The sequence below is a fragment of the Anguilla anguilla genome, chromosome 2 (assembly GCF_013347855.1).
Source record: "Anguilla anguilla isolate fAngAng1 chromosome 2, fAngAng1.pri, whole genome shotgun sequence".
In the NCBI taxonomy this organism is placed as follows: Eukaryota; Metazoa; Chordata; class Actinopteri; order Anguilliformes; family Anguillidae; genus Anguilla; species Anguilla anguilla.
Genome location: NC_049202.1, coordinates 7,622,232 through 7,644,000, shown reverse-complemented (window position 1 = coordinate 7,644,000; position 21,769 = coordinate 7,622,232). Strand labels below are relative to the sequence as shown.

Genomic DNA, 21,769 nt, shown 5'->3' with positions numbered 1-21,769 from the left:
CCTCTGGACATATCCTTTCATGACCGTTACGTAACCGTTAATGCACCATCAAAGCGCAGGACCAATAACGTCTCTGCAAAAAAAAAAAAAAAAAAACAGCGGCGGGCCTCAATGGCGGTGTATCAATCAGACTGATTAAACAGGAAACCAGACGGGGTTTTTTTTTTTTTTTTTTGAACACACGCGATGCTACTTCTGAGACTGCGGTTGGTACACATCAGTGGGACATGAAAGCCACACACACACACACATACACACACTCACACACACACACACACACGCACGCACACACACACGCACACACACTCACACACACACTCGCACACACACACACACACACATACACACACTCACACACACACACACACACGCACACACACTCACACACACACACACACTCACACACACACACACTCACACACACACACTCACGCACACACTCACAGGTGTCTCCAGTGTTCTGTCCCCTGCCATACTGGTTGTCCCTTCCCCACAGTGCTCAGTTCTGAACGCTGATGTTCAGAACGCACATCATATCGCGTTGCATGCTGGGAAACGCAGCAGACTGCATTGTACCATGCACAAGAACCTCCCTCCTGCCTGACAAAAAAAACTGACATGCCTTCATTTTTTATTTTTTATTTTTTCCACAGCAGACAGCGTGAAATCTCACCGCTCGGTTTAAAAAAAAAAAACCTGCTTTTGCGGCACCACGCTTACAGCAGAGGTGAGACAGGTGTATGCAGCTGAACAGTCTACTGGGACTCATAGGTGTAAATGGAGTTTATTTGAAAGCTGACAGACCATTATAGAGGCATTTGCTGAGATAAGAAACCTATTGTGCCCATCACCGGGAGGAAATTGCAGGAAGGAAATCTTATTTCATTCCTTTTTCTGTTTCCCCTTTTGTTTCTCGCTCAACGAAGACAGTAATCGCACACCTCGGGTCTAGCCTCCGCTGTAACCCTTTGAAGGGTGGGTTTTTTGGATAGTTTTTTTTCTCGAAATTCTATGTCAGTGTTCTAGAACTCCACTGCTTTCAGCTACCAGTTTCAGCATTAGAATGTTCTAATTGCATATTTGTAACCTCACACCTTAAAGGGTTGAAGCAGCTTACATGTCCGAGAGGCACCAGCCTTAAAGAGCTGGGTTTACTGAGTTTAATTTTTTGGAGTATTTGGTTATTCATAGTCACTAAAGTGGTGATTTCTCACTTAAGCTGCGTTATATTTTTTGCTGATTTAGGGTTCATGTTCTGTTGTAGGTTTTCTATTCAGCCACAAAGAGGACCTGGTTTAGTAACTCAGAGGTCAGGTGGAGTACTACCCTTGAGCAGGGTACATAACCTGAATCAGCTGTATGAATGGATTGCATGTAAAAATGAGTCAACAAAAAAAGATAAAGAAAGAGCATTTTAAAGTCGCGTGGATGTGAGACATATGTTGCATTCCTCGGATCAGGGGTCGATTCAACTGCCCATAACCCTGTCTCGCCGTTACTGTGACGACAGCCGGCATTTAAATCCCCCCCCCCCGCCCCACCCACCCATTCTCTCTGTTTACAGAACACCTACCGCACAGCGTCAGTGTTCTCCCAAAATGAGATTGACCTCTCCTCTCGCGGAGGTTAATATTCTAATTGAAGCTGGATTTAAATGAACAAGATAACGGCTTGCTCAGACGACAGCCATCTTTGACAGAACGGGGGGGGGGGTGGTTTTATCGAGAGCGGCTTTGGCCGCCGTCCAAAGACAAGAAGTTTGCTTATGCTTCCGAGTAATCCTGTGTAATTTTTAACCAGCGAGAGGGGGAACCTTTAATACAGGGCCGTGGGGGCAGGTTGGGATTGTTAAGGGAGCGTGCAAAGCTTTTAATGCCATCGAAGGCCTTTTTATCTCTCGCTCTCTCACCTATCATACATTCTTGTTTACACATACACACACACACACACACGTACACACGCACACACACACACGTACACACACACATGCTCACGTACGCACACACACAGAGTGTAACTGCATTTGTGGTGATCCTCACAGGAGAATGCACCACAAAATCTCATCCCTTTTTTTTTACCCTCCTGTGCCACGTGAATAAATGTTCTTCCTCAGCTAACAGCCCGTTAGCTTGTTGAGTAGCGGGGTTTTGAAGAAAAAAAACACCAGCACTCAAGATTCTGCTAATGTTAGTGAATCATTCCAGTGAGCGAACTCAAAAAAAGGCTGTTCCTGAACAAATGCCTATTAATAACGTATGGAGCCGCAGCTATTCTTGGTCCACGTAAAATGACTGTTATTAGCAGAACCCTGGATGTGCTGTAAGGTGTGGCGCAGGTGTCGGTGACCGCAGGTAGCGAGGGTCGGAGTGAGAAACTAGAGTTTTGACCGCGAGCCTGGTGGTGGTCGAGCGGCCTCGCTGAAATTCCACATTTGGGAATACTCAGGCAACGGCACCCTGATCAAACCTGACTGTTTGTAATTCTATCCTAGCAGAAACTCCCAGGCCTGCTGATTAAATCGCTAAATCCAATTTGTGGATTAATGAGTTCCTCTTCCCCTGCCCCCCCCCCCTCCCCACCAAGACCCCCCCCCCCCCCCCATGTCACCTCATTCCAGTTTATTTTATTCTATGTTAGTTTATTTATCCAGTAGACAAGCCTCATTCAGACTGACATCAGAGGATATTTTTCGGAAGATATCAGGTCATACAGTACAATAAAGGAAATAATAGTGGACTGTCGTAAGTGAAAAAGAGAACTGTGCGCTCGAGTTACTGTTCAAAATGAAAGAAGGGGGAATGTGATTTTTCCTGATTAATTGTGAAATGCTGGAGGCCACTGGTGGCTGTTACTGCTGAACATTCCCTTCTGCTAGAGAGAGCAAGAACTCTTGATGTTTCTGTGATTGTGATGCAACCAGATCCTCTGCCTCTGGTTCGATCCTTTAGGGTCTGAAAGTCAGTCATTTCCTGATCAAGCAAGAAAAATCTAATCCCTGAAAATCATTTATACATGAAAGACACTGGACTCTTAATCAGTTCCAGGGGTGGTGTCCTACCCTATTCCTACTGGACTGCTCATTCTCAAGCTTTCTTCAGTGTACAAGTTTCCTCAGATGCATAACGTCTCTTTTTCTCCCTCCCTCTCTCTCTCCCTCTCTCTCTGCTTCCCTCCCTCCTTCCCTCTCTCCCTCTCTCCCTCATACTCTCTTCCCTTTTATCTCCCTTCCACTCCCTCTCTCTCTCCCTCCCTTCCTCCCTCTCCCTCTCTCCCTCTCCCCTCTCTCTCTCTTTCTCTCTCTCCCTCTCTCCCTCTCTCCCCTCTCTCTCTCCCTCCCTTTCTCTCCCTCTCCCCCCCTCCCTTCCTCTCTCTCTGTCCCTCTCCCCCTCTCTCTCTCCCTCCCTCTCTCTCTCCCTCCCTTTCCCTCTCTCTCTCCATCCCTCTCTCTCTCTCGCTCTCTCCCTCTCCCTCTCCCTCTCTCTCTCTCTCCCCCTCTCTCTCCCTCCCTCTCCCTCTCTCTCCCTCCCTCTCCCTCTCTCCCCCTCTCTCTCTCTCTCTCTCCCAGCAGGCCCTGCCGGTGGGCGGCCTCTCCCCGCGGCGCTCGCTGTACCGCACGCTGTCGGACGAGAGCGTGTGCAGCAACCGCAAGGCCTCGCCCTACGGGAGCTCCCGGAGCTCCGTCCTGGAGCAGGCCCTGCCCAACGACATCCTCTTCAGCTCCACCCCGCCCTTCCACAGCACCCTGCCCCCCCGAATGTCCCTCAGCCAGGGAGGCTCCAACCTGAGGAGTGAGTACCCCCAATTTCAGAGCCACCCGTCCCGCCTTTCTGTACCCCCTCCCTCTCCTCCAGTCCACATGTACTTTTCAGATAATTTCATTCTTATATTTGTTATGCATTTTCCCATGTGAGTACCTCATTAATTCAATAAAATATGTTAATAATAATCAAATCAAAATAATACTGTGTACGATATACACTGTATTTTTTGTTACATGGGTTTAAATGAATACATTTTTTGTGTTTACGTATGATTTTAATAGATTTATTGACTGGTATTTGTGACACTTCGGCGCAAACGCCTCGCTGACCTTGGACAAGCCCCGCCCACCACACCCCCCGAAGCCCTTCGCTCAACGATCCGGCCTCTCCCACAATGCCTAAAGTCAGCAGGTCTCTCGGCCGATTTCCGATTGGTCGATCGACCGTTCGAGCGCGCCGTGCCGCGCCCCGCCCCGCCACGCCGGGCTGCTGCAGTCAGAACGTTCCGGCAAAAAAAAAAAAACGGTGAACTCCCGGTATTGCAAAGAGCGGCTGTTACCGAACCAGTGCACTTCAGAGAAAGAGCAGGGGGATGAAGTCATAAGCCTGGATTTACAATGGGAAGAATAGGGCTGCCATCTTTAGAGATGTGCCTCCTTTTCAAACGCCGTCCACTTGCACTCCCACGAAGTCTACAGTGTGATGACTGCATTACTGCTGCTGCAGTCAGAACGTTCCGGCAAAAAAAAAAAAACGGTGAACTCCCGGTATTGCAAAGAGCGGCTGTTACCGAACCAGTGCACTTCAGAGAAAGAGCAGGGGGATGAAGTCATAAGCCTGGATTTACAATGGGAAGAATAGGGCTGCCATCTTTAGAGATGTGCCTCCTTTTCAAACGCCGTCCACTTGCACTCCCACGAAGTCTACAGTGTGATGACTGCATTACTGCTGCTCACGGCAAGACAGCCTTATAGTCCGTCTCTGTTATTCAAGGGTCTTGCTGTATCTCATTAGGATTGGAGAGACCGTAGATCAGTCCTGTGAAAGAAGGATTGTGCTGTATATTTCCGTTTTCGTTGAAACTGTTTTCTCACGTCGTGTGATTGAAATGCCAGTAAACAAATTGAGCAGTATATGCGACAGATTCATTTGTTAATTACCAGATGTGAATTTGAAATAAAAACCCATCTTCCTGTCCTTGTACTGAACATTTGCTCAGTTGAATTGTATATTTTTTTATTTAATCAAGATGGGCAATAATAGATTCATTCACAGCATTCATGCATTTTACTCAAATGAGCCAAAACAATACTTTTCACTGGTTGTCCCAGAGTAAGAACAGGAAGTTGTGATCCTATGAACAGTAAAGTAAGGAAGATAAACCAGCTTTCTCTTAACGAAAGCGGGTCATTCCGACTGTGAACATGTGGAATCATTCGAGACATCTTTAGACAAGAGCCAATAAACACAGACTAGCTTAGCCGTTAGCATTTGTCCTGGATAGTTGGAAGTGGTCACTTGATTGTGTGAGGGGCTTAAATCTGAGCATTGTGGAAAGTTCTTAGGGGGCTTAAATCACGTTTTTGCAAGCCTGGCTGACAGTGCATGTAAATAAACGGAAGACCTGGGAATGCACAGGCGCACAGCAGCGCAGTTTAATGTATTCATCTTTAAGAAGACAGGAAGAAAGGGTTTGTCACTTCCTCTGCCGGGCTGTCGCTGTGGATTAAGCCGTCAGCCTGTTCTCCCAGTGCGTTAAAGAGCGGGAAAATGACTGTGGGCGGCAGCGCGGCGTAACTGGGTTTTGTAACAAAAAAGGTTGCGGGTTTGATACCCAGGTGGGGAAATGCTGCTTGTACCCTTGAGGAAGATACTTCACCCGTATTGCTTCAGTAAATATCCAGCAGTGTGAATGGATTGTACATAAAAATGTACGCTGTAAGTTTCTCCGGAAAGGAGATTTATGACTCAAATATATGGATGCGAAATGAGTGGATCTCGGTGCAGAATTTGTTATTGTTGTTTTGGCTTTTTAAAAATTCAATCTAGATATATGTCCTTCAGCACAAATAAACATTGGAAAGTTGATTATGCCATGAATCGAGAATGTATATTAGAGAGCTGATGCACGTCAATAGGTCAGTAGATGGAAGGTGAGATGCACTCTTCCTCTGCAGTTGATGTACTCTTCCTCCATGATAGATGCACTCTTCGTTTGTGGTAGATGCCCTCTTCCTCTGCAGTTGATGTACTCTTCCTCCATGGTAGATGCACTCTTCCTTTGTGGTAGATGCACTCTTCCTCTGCAGTTGATGTACTCTTCCTCCATGGTAGATGCACTCTTCCTTTATGGTAAATGCACTCTTCCTCTGTGGTAGATGCACTCTTCCTCTGCAGTTGATGTACTCTTCCTCCATGGTAGATGCACTCTTCCTTTATGGTAAATGCACTCTTCCTCTGTGGTAGATGCACTCTTCCTTTGTGGTAGATGCACTCTTCCTCTGTGGTAGATGCACTCTTCCTCTGTGGTGGATGCACTCTTCCTCTATGGTAGATGCACTCTTCTTCTATGCTAGGTGCACTCTTCCTCTGTGGTGGATGCACTCTTCCTCTATGGTAGTTGCGCTCTTCTTCTATGCTAGGTGCACTCTTCCTCTGTGGTGGATGCACTCTTCCTCTGTGGTAGATGCACTCTTCTTCTATGCTAGGTGCACTCTTCCTCTGTGGTAGATGCGTGTAAAAGCAGTTTCTGTCAGGAGCGCTTAAGGAGCTCCCTGACTATCAGGATCCTCGGCGTTCTCTTCGCTTGTCAGCGGCTGTCAGTCGCCGACCGTCACCCCCTTCCACGTCGTCCGAGTCGTTGACGGCGCATATGGCGAAGGAGATCGTTGGGGCGAGCAGCTTCCCCTCTGTTCGTTGCTGTCATCTCTAATGGATTCCAGGTTCCGTTTCGGGAGGGGCCTGCTTCTGACAGCAGCTGTGGGCCCCCCCTCCCCTCCCCCCCTTCCCTCCGTAACTGTGGAAACATGCAGATCTGACAAACCGACACTTCGCCCGGGCTCTCCAGACGGACAAGAACGAGCAACGGGACAGCGGTTCTCGCTTGAAACGATGTCTCCTCTCGTTACCTTCTCTTTTTTTCTTTTTCAAAGCAGCTTGTCTCGAGACGAGATCCTGTTTACTTTATTCCCGGGCCCTGACAGGTAGTGGGGACGGCGTGCTTGATTGAAATATGAAGACATTCTCCCAGACAACTCATTTATCGCCGCTCTGACAGCCTCCGCGTAAACAGACTGCGTTTCCCCCCCGAATCACCGGTGCTGCCCCGTCACTCAGCCCCCGCTGACGCACACCTCTGCGGGATTTAACCCTTCGGCTGCCAGGCAACGGGCTCCGCGCTGCGTTCTGTGTTCTGATAAACTGAGATTAAAGTGTAGATGCGACCGTTAGTTAAAAAGTCAGTCAACATTATCCCCTGAATCATCCATGTTAATGTTTCAGGGTTGCAATCCCCAACCCCCCCCCCCCCCCCCCCCGGCCCCCCCAGGTTTGTCCAGTGCAGGGCTGGTCATTATTCACTAATTATGCAAACCATAAACCCTTGTATAGGGGGTTTGGAACCTGCCTGAGATCAGGTAAAAAATTGGCTCAGTTCCGGCTGTGTGATTAAAGGAAGGCATTTGAGAAATGTGTACACTGTAGACGGCCGCAGGTTCGTATCCAATACCTCCATGCGTAGCCACAGCATTAGCCACAGAGTCACATGATCTTCTTTTTCACACAGGCAAATCCCGTGAAGATTTCTTGAATTTCTAAAGGAAACATACAAAATTAGTCTTTTCATATGATTGTAGGTTTTGGTTAATAAATGTTTCTCGCGGGGATACGTAGGAGTGTCAATAGAGTTATTTCAAATGCTTATTTGAACCAGATGAGCTTGCGTTACAGTTTGCTTTCCATAATTATTTTTGTCCTGAGGGCTATTAAAATAAACTGAGAGCAATTGTAAGATGCATGATATTCTATTTAATATTCACTGTGAAGTCACCCTCAAAATCTTGTTAATTACTATGTGTTGCAATGTTGCAGTTTTTCCAGAGATCTGAGATGAGAGTGGCTCATGTTAATTCTGCACGTACTGTATACTTCTTTGGCTGAATTGCTCAAAGCTATATAATATTGAACCCCACCCTCGTTGTTGACCTCCCTGGAAATTGTGTTATGTCATGTATCAGGGGTACCCCTAACACATCATCCTTGATCATGATCGTCATGCACACTGTTTTATTGTGAAAACATTAACTCATCCGTTCAGGGTAACAGTCCTTTCTTTGGCTAATTCCCATTGGCTCACAGCATCGTCAGCTTTTTTTTGTTTTTTTGTGGGTCGGGGGGGGGGGGGGGGGGGGCCGGGCCGGGGGGAGTTCAGAATGGTCATTAGGTAGAAGGAAGCTGATCTTTATGGGGTTTTTTTTTTTCCAGCATAGAGAGGATAATGCTGAAAGCGACGATCGGTAATAATTTTAATCAAAGGAAGAGCGTGTTGAGTATGTCTAGGTGTGCATGGTACTTCACGCATGCACAGTGGTGTCAAAGCAGGAATTCTTCCTTGCTGTGTAATGCATTATAATTGATTGTTTTGAAGTATGTATTTTTCTGAACGAACTGCCGTATAACTAATCTGTGTTCCTTCATCTCAGCTCTACTCCAGCTAGGTTTTCTGCATTCCATGGCTACACACCACATATCTCAAACATACATCATTTTATGGAGCCAAATCGTATTGGTTAACAGCTCTGCAGTTGAGGGGTAGACTCAGAACCTCAGGCCCGGCAGGTCACCGGTTTTAACGCCCCCCTCCCTGTCGTCCCGCAGGCGAGTTCTGGTACTCCGACGGCTCCCTGGCGGACAGGTCCAAGTTCGGCGACGCGGGCCTGTTGCCCTTGCCCGACTCCGGCTCCGGCCTGGACTGGTCTCACCTGGTGGACGCCGCGCGAGCCTTCGAAGGTACCGACCGCGAAACGGGTCGCCCGTCCCGTACGCCGCGTCGGTGTACCCCAAACCGAGTCGGGAGGAGTCAAAGGGGAACTACAGCCCAAAAATCATGTTGATCCTCCCCTAATCATTTATCTATTTCGTAAATGATTTGTCATCTGTTCAGGTTTAATATTATTTCAGCCCACAACAAAGAGCCCCATTCAGGACCTTACCCCAAACGATGATGTCACCCAGTTGTCACACCTCCCCTGTCCCCCACTGTCAAGAATGGATGCAGAAATGTAATTTTGGCTACTGTTCAGATGCAACTAGGAGTAGACTGCGAGCCTCCAGTTAACTTCAGCATCGTGATTGAGAAATATAGAGAAATAGATCTGTAATCATTATAATTATAATGATTTTGATTATAATAATTTCACAGTTGTCTTGCCTTTCAAATGACAGCTCCGTTCACTTAAATGAAAAGAATCGCAATGGCTCCATCAGTTAAAATGGTCTTTTACGTGGACAGATTAAAGATTCAGCTCTGGAACGTCTAATACAGGTTCCACCGATTATTCCTAGGGTAAGTTGGAACAAACCAAATTGTGATTCTGGGGCATAAATTTCCTTCCTTTTGGTCAGAAGGCCTGTGTGACTATACCGTGACCTATCTATAGCATGACCGCACAGCAGTTTGGAGACTATATACACATCGGTTGAACCGGGAAGAAAGATATACGAGACGCTGTGCATAGCAACGGCTGGTTTGGATGGCGTATATATCAAAACTCGCTGAGGGAAACTCATGTCTGTCATTTCCATTCGTTTTTTTTACCACTATCATTATCGGGCGCTTTTGTTCGTTTGAACTGGGTAGGACTCCTCAATCGTTATCTTTATCTTGGTAATTATCTTTATGGCTGTCACTCCTGGTGAATGTGGGCCTTTTGACCTCTACGGGGGTCTTGATGGTACGCTCTCAGTACGCAACTTTAAACGCAGTCCTAGTTTTTTTCTTTTATTCTTCTTCTTCTTCTTTCCCTCCTCGCTTTACCCCGCGCCATGTTGCGCTCCGTTATTTTTGGAGGTGCCAATTAGCCGAGGGGGGGGAAGAGCGGCACTTTTCAGCCAAAGAAACGAAGCAATTTTCACACCGAACGGCCCAGCGAGAAGCCACTCAGGAAAATGGCCGTAACCACTGCTTCCTGTAATTAAGGGGCCTAGCCTGCCAGTTTCCAGCAATTGCACCGTTTCCCAGCCCCTCCGAACGATTTGCATTCGAGAGCCTGGCACCGGGTCGCCTGGCACCCGGGGCCCTCTGGTTTGGGTTTCGACGACGAGGCCCCGCTTGTTTTTTGCGGCCCGCCGTCTGCTTACTGTACGATTTGCGAAACAAAAAGATGTTGGGAAGACCCGTCTCCTTTTTCTGCAGAATCACCCCCCCGCCCCCCCAACCTTTCCTCTCTCTTTGACGATTCTGGTTATTCAGACGGGCCGCTCGTTCACTGTATGAAAGGAATGAGGAAACTTGTAACTAATTTAACGTGCAGCAATACATTGACAGTGGCTCAATGCGCATGTATGCTGCATACTTGTTGGGATGGCTTGTATGTCATCAGCCAAGTCATGCACTGGTGGGGGCGTACCCCAAATCTATACAGTACCAAGAGTTTAGCACTTTTAAGGTACATGCACACGTGCGCACACACACATGCAAACACATTCACACTCGCACACTCACACTCACACACACATCTATATGTTTCTGTGTATACTATCAACTGGCAGGCACATTGCAAGGAACACAAAGCAATGCATCACAGATAGATAGCATCGCTGTAATATAACATTAATGTGATGGTTAACGTGAATTAGAAACACAAGCGGTGCATGTGTGTGCACGTGCGTATGTCTGTGTGTGCGTGTGTTTGTGTGTGATTGTGTGTGATTTTGTCACACAGGCCCTCCCATGATTAATGGGAGAGCAGGAGGGTGAAGGTGGGAGGGGGGTGTGTTAGGGAGAGCCAGCGGGGGTGTGGGCAGAGCCGAGACTGAGTGACAGCTGGTCAGGTGCGGGCAGTGCTCCCGGGCTCACCCCGGAATGATCCGGAATGGCCGGGGAGTGGCCAATCGCATCAGCGGAGACGGCTGGCGCGTCTAATCGCTCGTTTGTCTGATTTATGCGAGCGGCGCTGCCGCTCGGCACTGGCACAGCGATCGGAGCGGGTAGAGGAACGCTCGCGATGACGCATTAAAACGCGAGCCGCCAACATCGCCAACCAAAAAGAAATAATAACTGCCGCGACCAATTCCGTGCCTGAGGACGGTTCTTTTGCAAACGCGTAATATCGATAAGGGATAACAGAACCAACTCGGGAGATAGTGGGTCATCTGTAATTGTATGAGTGCAAATTTCTTTTCTTTTTTTTTTATTTCATGATGTTAGACAATAGTGGTGCTGCTGCCAAGGGTTGGGGGAGATGTGTTCTGTTGTCTTTGGTTTGCACGCAGTAATTAGCATCCCTATCATACGCTCTCATTACGGGGAGAAGCTATCTGACTTGCAACTCTGGTAATTAACTGATAGAGAAAGAGGGAGGGGAAGGGAGGGAGAGAGAGAGAGAGAGAAAGAACGAATGTAAATTGAGGTTGTGAATTTCACAGTAACTTCAATCTGAACTGGCTGCGCCAAAGTGACAGACTGGTGTGTGAGTTTCTGTGTGTGTTTGTGAGGCAGTGGGGGGAGAGAGAGAGAGAAGGAAGGAGAGAGGGAGACTACAAAGGTGAGAGAGATGAGAGAGAAAGAGAATGAGAGAGAAAGGGAATGCATGAAGGACAGTGAGAGGGGGAAGGAGAGGGGAGTGCGAAAGAGGAGAGAGGGAGAGAATGAGAGAGAAAGGGGAAGCATGAAGGAGAGTGAGAGGGAGATACTGTGGAGTGCAAATGAGAGAGAGAGCGAGCGAGAAAGAGAGAGAGCAATGCCGATAGTTTTCGCACCTTAACACTTTGCAGTGTGCAGAGAGTGTGACAGGTCAAATCATGGCCGCTCCCTCATACTAGGAAAGTCAAAAGCCTTTTTATTTTCTCAGCCTGGCTGAGTCTCAAGCAGGCAAGATCTGTTTTGAGTTTTTGAAGGAAATTGACCTGATTTTGCCAAAGATTAAAAGGTTCCCCCCCGTCTCTTCTCCTGTTTCAGAACTGTCCTTTGCGCTCTTTCTGGAAGGTAATCTAACGGTGCCTGAGCGATGTTGGGGGGGGGGGGGGGGGTGCAGGTGACGTGTCTAATTAACACCTCCTTGGGTTTGCTGGTGTGTGAGCCTCCTTTAACCCCCCCGTCTCCTGCACGTGTCTCCGAGCCGGAGTGCTTTATCTCCACAGCTCCCGCTAACGCTAAGCCCGCCATTAACGTTCTTCTGAACTACACCTGGCCCGCTGTCCTTTACGCCAATCATCCAGGTTGCCATCGGCGACCATGTTTAAAGCCAGTACTTTGCCCCCCCCCCCCCTTCTCTGCCTTGGCTAATGCGCAGGTTGCCATCGGCGACCATGTTTAAAGCCCATATTTTGGCCCGCCCTTCTCTGCCTTGGCTCACGCGCAGGTTGCCATCGGCGACCATGTTTAAAGCCTGTACTTTAACCTGTCTCTGTCTTGGCTGACGCGCGGGTTGCCATTGGCGACCGCGTTTAAGATCAGATCTTGCCCCTCCCCCAATCTCCACTGCTTCGGAGTCGCGACTTTCTGCGCTCGGGGGGAGGGGGGGGAAGAAAGCGCTATGAAACCCCCGCGGCGGTCTGCGTATCGCCGTCAGCTACGCGGGCGCGTCTAATCCCGCCACACACCGCCTGGGGGCGGTCTGACGGCTCAGCTGTCCAGGGAAAGGGGGTTGGGGGGGGGGGGGGGGGCGTTGGGGGGCGAACGGCGATTTTCTCAGCCTGGAGGGGCATTGTCTCCACAGCCCTGCAGACTGAGCCAAAGGCTCCACTTGGGGGGCCAGGCGGGTGGGGGTGTGGGGGGGAAGAGGGATGGGGGAAAAGACAGATTGAGACAAATTGTACCGCACGGATCACCTTCGATCTGTAGTGGAAGTAATGTGTGTTCTGATACACAGCCCAAAGCGGCAAAAAAAGCCTAAATTTTAGTTACGGTGTCACAATATCAAATTACAAGTCCAGGCATACTTCACTTACTTCCCATTTACAGAGAATTCATTTGGCTGCCATTGCCATGCCTTGTACACAATACGAATGATAAAAACTCCACATCAACACAGCAGCACTAATGCGTCCCCAAATCTCCTAGTGCATATTTTTGCGACGACCGCAACATATACTTCAACAGGAAAGTATGTGAACCTGGCACGTACGACAGAGATTGTTCTGTGAATGCGATGATGTACATATGATTACGTACCACAAAGTGTACCGCAAAATTTAAGAAACTGAGTCTTCGAGGAGGCAGTCTTTGTGAGGCTCTTGCATGTCTGGCATATAATCACATGCAGTTTTTAGAGGGGTACAGTGATGTAGCTCCAAGTAAAGTTCTAGCGTGTGTACACAATGGGGCCATCTTTTACGGCAGTCAGAATTCTTCATCTCAATTGATGGAGAAATTAATAACAAAAACATAGTTGGTTTAATTTATGGCTAATTTAAGGTTCCCGTTTCAAGGATGCTTTGGTGTGTGTGTGTGTGTGTGTGTGTGCATAACGATACAGACTAGAGTCGATAAAGAAGTATGTGAACTGTAAATTTAGACGTTTGGTTGGGGGTACACTCATCGTGTCGGGATGCAGTCATTAGACCCCCAAACTGGGAGAGAGGAACGTTTCGTTCCATCCCTTTTCGCATTAAAAGAGCGATAAACAGAATGATGCTGTATGAAATATAACCGATACGCATCACAGGTGAATAGTAGGTAAGCATACGCTATTTCCATGGAAACTGAAGTGGGCGTACGGCGTATACTTGCGTACCCCCCCCCCCCCCCCCCGGCTACACCACTGCAGCGGGGCTGGTGTCGCGTCGGGCTTTGGCACGGGAGGCGCATGCCGGGGGGGTCGCTTGGCTGCCGTTTCCATAACAGCAGAGCAAACCGCAGCAGGTTATGGGGTCAAAGGGCACCGAAAGGTCAGAGGCCATTGCGTTTCGACAAGTAGTCGCAGGCGCTCGATTGGACGCATCTCCAGGCAACCTAGCGTGCCAGCGTGCTTCGCTCGTTAGATAATGAGCGACAGAAGAACGTTTTTTTTTTTTCTTCTTCTTCTTCTTGCTCTTTCAAGCCTGCAGCCGTACATTTAACACATGAAATTAATCAGCCGAAATGGCTCCGAGATTTGCCACCCGCTCGGCTGCCAATCGTCACGGCAACCCAATCGTCACGGCAACCCTCTTGTGCAGCCGCCACACGTTCTTACTTCGAGGCCGAAAGGGGAACGCAAGGCTAGAGGGGGGGTGAGGTGCAGGGGTGGGGGGGTGTGGGGTAATCGGGTCTACTTGTTTTCTGCTGTTAACACGTCAGGACAGATTCAAGTTTTGGGGGGTTGAGGGGAGGAGGAGGAGGGGGGAGGCATTCTATTTGAATTGAGTAGTTTATTTATATTTATGTAGCGCTCGTGTCGCTACTTTCATGCTTCATGGTGCATTTGCTGGCTGATGTGTTGAGGAGAGGGGCCTGTCTCTCCTGTGCACTTGGTCGTGCGTGACTGTTATCTTCTGCTGTGTTTATGACATCACAGGCAGTCAGGAATAACTCTAATGCTGATGGGAATGCTCCGGAATTTTAAGTGTTATTGACTATTAGTGCTTTATTAGCATTTATTAGCTTAATAATGACAAAGATAATAGTTTTCGTTTTTTTATTATAAACTGAAGGTCTTTTGAAGGTCCCCATTACTATATGTGAATCTATGGTATGGTTTATATGTAAGTGCATGTGAGCCCATCTGTTTCACTTATCGTAAAGATCATCCTGTCCTTTTCTTATTTAATTCCAGTAAACGTCATCTTAGCTTAAATCTCCGAAGACATTGTGTTTTAATTATAGTGGAAGCGAGGAATAATTGAAAGTGCCTTTGTTGAGCCTGTCATGGCTTTCACGGGAGATTTCTATGGTGTAATTTTAAATACATAGGGGGGGGCGAAAAAAAATAATTCCTTAATTCATGCAAATTCCACATCTGCTCATTTGTGGTTACATGTTATTGTCCAATGAATGGGGGTTTAACAGCTGTGTTCTTCTTATATATATTTTTTTAAAGTGGGACCCTTGAAATAGTTTTTCATAAGGAGCACATTTTCATAAGTATATTTATGAATATGCAGATCCCTCATATCTGAATGGGGGGGGGGGGGAGAAATGAATATGAACTGGCGTGGGTTCTTACGAGGGGCCTGCCTGTAATGTGATGCGTTTCGGTTTCGTACAAGGGCCTGGAGGAGGAGACTTAAGGGTCTTTGGCGGTAAGGTTGGCATGACGGTGACTGAGTGGGTCTCGCTAACAGCTGTGGGGGGGGGGCGAGGGGGGGGGGGGTGAATGGGACCCTCTAAGGGGGTGTTTTGGGGGTGATGAGGAGTGCATCTCTGAAGGGGTGTAATTGTGCTTTTGTAATTGCAGGTCTGGATCTGGACGAGGAGTCCGGGCCTCTAGGTAATCACCGCGCCGTTTTACTGCACGACTGCGCCGCTCTGGCGTGGCATGCTGGGATAGGCGGGGGGTGGTGGTGGTGGTGGTGGGGGGAGGTGTTGGTGGGTGTTGCATGTCTGTGTGGGTAGCATGATGACAAGGCCCAGGTTATTGCATGCCAGGAGAGTTTGGGGGGCTGGGGGGGTGTGGTTGGGGTGGTTGGAGGAGGAACTTCTAACCATCAATTCAAGTCCAGTAGCAGATTTGGATTGACCACTGCCAAGACAGATCATATGACTAAACCCACAAATTATCACCAGGCTTGGCCCACAGGGAAGAGCACCCCCTACTGGCCGTACCAACGCCTGTGAATGATTTATTTTGCAGACCAGAGAGTGGCGTCATTCTGCGGCATGGTGGACGTTGGCCAGGCCCAGGCGCTGTCTCAGGAGCTGAAGCAGCGGGTGGCGGCCGCCGAGGAGGCAGCCATGGAAGCTGGGTAAGTTCCGCATCCGTCCAGCAGGGGGAGCAGAGAGAGCCTGTATCACAGAGGCGGAGCTTAGAAGCAGAATTCTGTGGTGAAAAGGAAAACCGTCCACCTGAGAGTCTCTCCAAGGGCAGGTGTGAGGGTGTGGTGTTGCTATGGCAGAGAGGTTTGAGTGTTTCTGCTTGTCCCCGTTTAGGGAGGAGGGCTCTCCTGGGTCCCTCACTGGGAAAGTGAACCAGCTGGAGCTGATCCTGAGACAGCTGCAGTACGACCTGCGGAAGGTGAGCTCCTCACCGTTACTTTAATACCAAGTGCATCTATATCACCGCTGTCACTGTTTTGTAGGTGTGCACTGTAGTGATAACATACTGTAGACTTTATGTAGTGATAACATACACTTTCCATAGTATAGTGACTGTGATAGTGAGCATAGACTGTGCGTAGTGTATTGAAAACAGACTGTGTGCACTGTAGTGATAACATACTGTGAGTAGTGTAGTGATAACATAGACTTTGTGCACTGCAGTGATAACATAGACTGTGTGTATTGTAGAGATAACATGGACTGTGTGTAGCGATAACAGAAAATGTGTGTACTGTAGAGATAACATAGTCTGTGTGTAGCGATGACTGAGCCTGCGTGTTTCTGGCCTTCTCAGGAGAAGGAGGACAAGGTCATGCTGCAGGAGCAGGTGCAGCACCTGCGGCAGGACAACATGCGTCTGCACGAGGAGAGCCAGACGGCCGCCGCCCAGCTGAGGAAGTTCACGGAGTGGTTCTTCCACTCGATCGACAAGAAGCCCTGAGCGGCGAGCGACGCCGACTCACTGGGGGGAGAGAGAGAGAGACGTCTTCACTGACAGAACGCAACGCAACACGCTGGCTTTCTTCAACCACACTCACCCACGCTTAACGTAACACCCGAGTCATCGTCTCTGCTTCTGTAGTCGTCGCATTCGGCCAATCGGACGGTCAGAGGGGGCGGGGATTGAGCCCCCGGCGTGGGCGGGGTCAGGATAGGAGGAATGTATGGACTTTTTTTTTGGGTTGGACGTCCTTCACTCTCTCACCGAGAGGTATCTCACATACGCAAAAAGACAAGAAAGTTTAGAAGATTAAACGCATAAAATGAATGTAGCTCATTTAAGACCTCTTGCTGGCACAGATGTGTTGTCCTCAAGGATGTTTCGAACAACGGGATGGCTCACTTCCTTTCACATAAGGTTACCAGCCAATCAAATCCAGGGTTGTTGGCTTCTTTCTTCTTCTAGTTCTTCTTTGTTGTTCGATAGGTAATCCAGGCAGTAATTTTGATGTTTAAAAGGTGCTCTCTATCTCTCTCTCCCTGTCTCTCTCTCAAGTCTAGATTTTTGTTTCTTTTTTTTTTGTAAGTAGTTCATAAGTATTCCGCTGTCCCAGTGTTCTAGCAATAAAAAGAATAAATTAGTCACAAAACTGTGTATTAAGGGTTAGCACTAATGTGATGATGTCGTCAAAATGGGGTTGTAATTTGACATGTATTTATTTTTTGCAGGAGCAGGTTGTGCCTGACACATTAACAGTGTATGGATTGTTCTTTTTTTTTTGGTTTTTCTTCTATTTTTTAACTTTCTTTTTAAACACTTGCCTTGTCTGTGGCTCACTCCGTTTATCACAAACCAGGTCATTACGTGTGTATAGTGTACTGTAGCAAAAAAAAAAAAAAACAGTTCTTATGCAGTTGCTCTAGAACGTGTGAGCCAGAAAAACATTTACGATGCCAAAATTCTTCTCTGCACAGAAGCTCAGAGGAAGTGTCTTGTATTTAACACTATTATTTAAAGCTTATTTAACCTGAAATTGTTTATTTTATTAAGAGTATTTGTTTTTGGGTTTTTTTTTCTTTTTCTTTTTCTTTTTTTTTCTGCACTAAAAAGAGGAAGAGCTCTGTGTAGGCTGTTATGTGTGTAGCTTGCCAGGGCAATATAAATATATATATAAATATATAAATGATAATTTCTGGAAACTCCAACATTTGGATGCTGCTAGATTTCAGTTCATTGGTTTGTATGCTTTTACAAATGTTTTTTTTTTTTTTCTTTGTTAAACTGTTTCATTTAAGATGGGACGTACGTTTGCTTTTTTAAAATAAATGTAGGATGTAAAAACGGAGTTCAGGCTCCCGTTCTTCGTTTTTTCTTAAACTGTGGAAGGAGGGAAGGAGTTTCAGGAGGATCTGGGGATTATGAATCCATCCCGTGGACCGGATTGGACATTGATACATTACAATTCCTCTCACTGCAAGCAGCTGTTCTGTTTGAGTTTTTTTTTCCCCTCAGAATCTAGGGAATCTGGGCAGTCCGATGCTCAGGCACGACTGTGGAAATTGGTTTGAATGGACAGTAATTCACTGCTACGGCCCATAAACAACGTCGGTCGGCTTAAATGAAGTCGTACGTAAGAGAAAGACGTTCCGCAGCGATGGTCTCTTTTTCTCTCTTTTGAGATTGGACCGATATTGATTTTCAAGAAAAGGGTTTTCCCAATATTTTTTTTTGGAGACTGGAGAAAAAAAATATTAATTAAAAAGCAGAAGCTTTAAGCCGGACAGTGATGGAGTGTCCGAATCGTACCATTCCAGGGAACATTCCTGGAACGTTCCGGAATGTTCGTGGCGAAAGCGGCGCTTCAAAAGGGGGGAGGCGGGTTTCCCAGGCGATGGGGCGAGAACCCCGCCGTGTAGACCGGTGGTCCCGGACCGCACATGTGGCCGCAAGCTGGGTCCGTCGACACCGGGGGGGGGGGGGGCTTAGTGGAGGTTCTGCTCGCCAGACGGAACGCATTTGCCGTCTCCAGACGGGGGGAGTCCGCACGGCAGAAGCTCGGGAGCAAGACAGGAAGTGGTCATCGATCACAGCCAGCTAGGGGAAAAGGGCGGTTTTTTGCGTGAGTAAGACCAAAAGACTATCGATTCAGAAAATGTCGTCACTCATCCTGGGGGAGGCCTTCTGCCTGTCAACAGCCACTTCTGTCATTGCCCATATTAGGAAATAGTTCCCCCTCCCCTGCAGATTCTACATTTAATATGCATTCCAGATGGTAGAGTTCATATGGTGACAGACACAGACACAGAGTTGGCTTTCTTGCCACTGTACGCTCGTTGCCAAGGCCGCTGTCATGAGAGGACAGGACGTGGCACCAATCAGACAAGCTCTTACTGGGGCACAGGTAGTGCTCGACCAATCAGACTCACAGATGAGAAGAAGGAACAGAAATTAGGCCTGATTAGACACAGATTGGTCAAAAGAACAGGGACTTGGGATTCCCTAGTTATTCGATAGATACTCCACTCCTACGCTCCTTCCATCCTTAATGCTTCTTTTTTGTGACGCTACTTTTCCCAACCGCGGTGCCAGCTCACACAGACGCGAGTCAGAGGACGACGCCGCCTCGCGTGCGGCTCAACGGGGGGGTACTCGCGGTCACGGTCTCGCCTCTTAATGAATTTTCGGGAGACGCGTCGGATTGGAAGACTTTGTTAAGGAGCGCTTTGTGTGTAAACACGCCGAGCGTTTGGTAATGACAGATGGCGCATCATCCCTGAGGCCTCTTTCCATTTTTTTTCCTTTTTTTCTTTGGGCTCGGTGTATCGTTTGAGTGTGTGTGTGTGTGTGTGTGTTTTTTTGAAAACACTCAATTAGGAACTGGGCTCCTCTTCTCCTCAGAAGTCCTAGACACAGCTGGAGTTCTCACCGACAAACTCCCACACATGCCTGGGACTGTGATTTAGCAGCTGCATTGCACGAGGGGTGTGTCTACATGCATTATATTACAGTGCAGTAACTGTGACACATGGCTTTGTGTTCACTGTACTGTGCCTGCCTACTAATAATATACACAGAAATACATAGATGTGTGTGTGTTTATGAGTATGTGTACTGCATCTGTGTGTGTGTGTGCCTGCATGTGCCTGTGTTCATGTACGGTGTGTGTGTGTGTGTGTGTGCGCGCGTGTGAGCGCATATGTGCCTTTGTTCATTTCCGGTGTGTGTGTGTGTCTGTGCGCACACATATGTGTCTACGCGTCTGTATGAATCAGCACTAATATTAACCAGCCGAACTCCATCACTTTTTATTAGTCATTTTTCAGCATTAGCATCAGCCTGTCCTCAGCCCCAGGGTAGCGGGACTTATGATGATGGAATGGAATGTGTGAAGACTGAAGAGGAGTGAAAACTGCGTGAGGGCGTATTGATGAGCCGCAATCGCATTGTTTCCCGGGTTACCACGTCCTCCTAGCTGACTGTTCTTTGTCACGTTCTTTGTTAAAACCACAGCAGGCTTCACCTCCACCAGTCTTTGTTTCTTACAGTTATTTTTGACAATTTGCTCAGCAGATTCTGCCGTTTCTCCTCCCTCGGGTCACCATTGTGCTGCTCATGCGAGGGGCAGTGTGGCCATACCTTGTTCACGTGTGCCGTTCACACTGTTCCGTCTTCCGCCCTACTGGCCACACAGTGCTGCAGGAGGAGCGCAAGCACCAATCAGAGGGGCGGTGTATCTTTCACCAATAACTGTAACTGGTAGCCTGGGGGGGGGGGGGGGGCACCTGACATACTGAAAGGAGGAGCTAATGCTGTGACCAAGGCAACATGACAGACTTCACCCTTTGCAGTGTAGGTTTCATGGAATGTCTTTTTTTTCTTTTTTCCAAAAGTCAATGCTCTAGAACTCTAGAGCATTGCTTTCAGTTACCAGCAGTGATTGTTACATCAGCATTAGAATGTTCAGTGAAGAACATTCTAATCACATATTTGTGATCTCACACCTTAAAGGGTTAAAGCCACCCAGTTCCTGGCAGTAAAAAGCTAAATATTTTCCAGCCACTGCTTGGTCACATAGCCCAGATCTGACCCTGTTGTGTCTGGTGTTAAAAACACTCGCATTTTCCTGCCCAGATACTAAAGAACCCAGCTACAGTAGTCTGAATAAGGAACCAGGGCTGACTCACACACCTCAAATACCACAGCTCTTCAGGTATTCATAATGCGGAGAAACACTCTCTACTGAATAGTCAATGAAATGCTTTGCGAAACCAGATATATATACTACAATCACATGAAAAAACATTAAAATGAGTTCTCCCTATTTTCAAATTTCTTCTAAAATTGTCAGCTATCGGTAATAACTGTTTTAGCGGTGTTAAGTTAAGAGTTAAAGCATTTTGGGTTATTAGACCCAGGTGTGTTTGGTCGCCCATGCACAGCCCCAGAGGGTGTCGGGCGTGGTGTGTGGCAACAGCATCTGTAGCCGCACGGCACTGGCTAGCAGAGATGTTGTTTCCGAACGGTAATCCCTCAGTCTGGAAGCAGTCTCGATGGCTTTGGGGTTTTGGGAGTTCCACCCTGGTTGGCTTCTCCCTTTTGGCTTTGAGGGTCTGTAATTTCGAAAGTAAGTCTTACCGCACAGTGTGACTGGCAGTCCTTCTTGGGTCCTTCTTTGCTACCGTACAAATCGCTCGGCTTGTCCCAAACCAGGGAGTGGGGAATCCCTGTTGCCAGGAGAGCCGTATCCGTGTCTGGATTTCAAGCCAACTTGTGATTGATGCTCTTATCGTTCTAATTTGACTCAAATCATTCACATGAATCCAGAATTTTAGCTGCTTTAGCGAGTCCCGGTGTGAAACTGTTCCCCCGTGGTTAAATGTATGAGTGGACCAATGTTTGGTGTGTACAGTGGAGCTAATTGCTAACCGGTCCAGAAATAATTGGTGGAAGAAAAAAAAAAAACCTGGATTTCACAGTGGTCCTCCAGGAACAGGGTTTCCCCAGAACCCCCCCCCCCCCCCCCCTCCCTAAAGTAGGCAGCTGGGGAAACACGACACCTTGTGGATTTGTGTCAGTGGCGTGTGCGCAAGCACATTTGGTCAGATGCAATGA

At 47.8% G+C, this 21,769-nt stretch overlaps 1 protein-coding gene across 4 annotated transcripts in view; it reads left to right on the top strand.

Annotated features, from left to right (window-relative positions):
* Nucleotides 1–18,002, top strand: part of LOC118221215 (signal-induced proliferation-associated 1-like protein 2) — a 110,413-nt gene extending 92,411 nt beyond the window's left edge. For 2 of the 4 annotated variants that reach the window (XM_035406067.1, XM_035406069.1), the window contains 6 exons: nt 3,569–3,788; nt 8,637–8,768; nt 15,356–15,388; nt 15,752–15,863; nt 16,048–16,132; nt 16,511–18,002. In XM_035406067.1, coding sequence (XP_035261958.1) covers nt 3,569–3,788; nt 8,637–8,768; nt 15,356–15,388; nt 15,752–15,863; nt 16,048–16,132; nt 16,511–16,657 — 729 coding nt within the window. In that variant the 3' untranslated portion in view covers nt 16,658–18,002. Of the gene's footprint in view, nt 1–3,565; nt 3,789–8,636; nt 8,769–15,355; nt 15,389–15,751; nt 15,864–16,047; nt 16,133–16,510 lie in introns of all 4 variants that reach the window. The other 2 variants (XM_035406066.1, XM_035406068.1) reach the window with 1 other exon arrangement.
* The last annotated feature ends 3,767 nt before the right edge of the window (nt 18,003–21,769 follow it).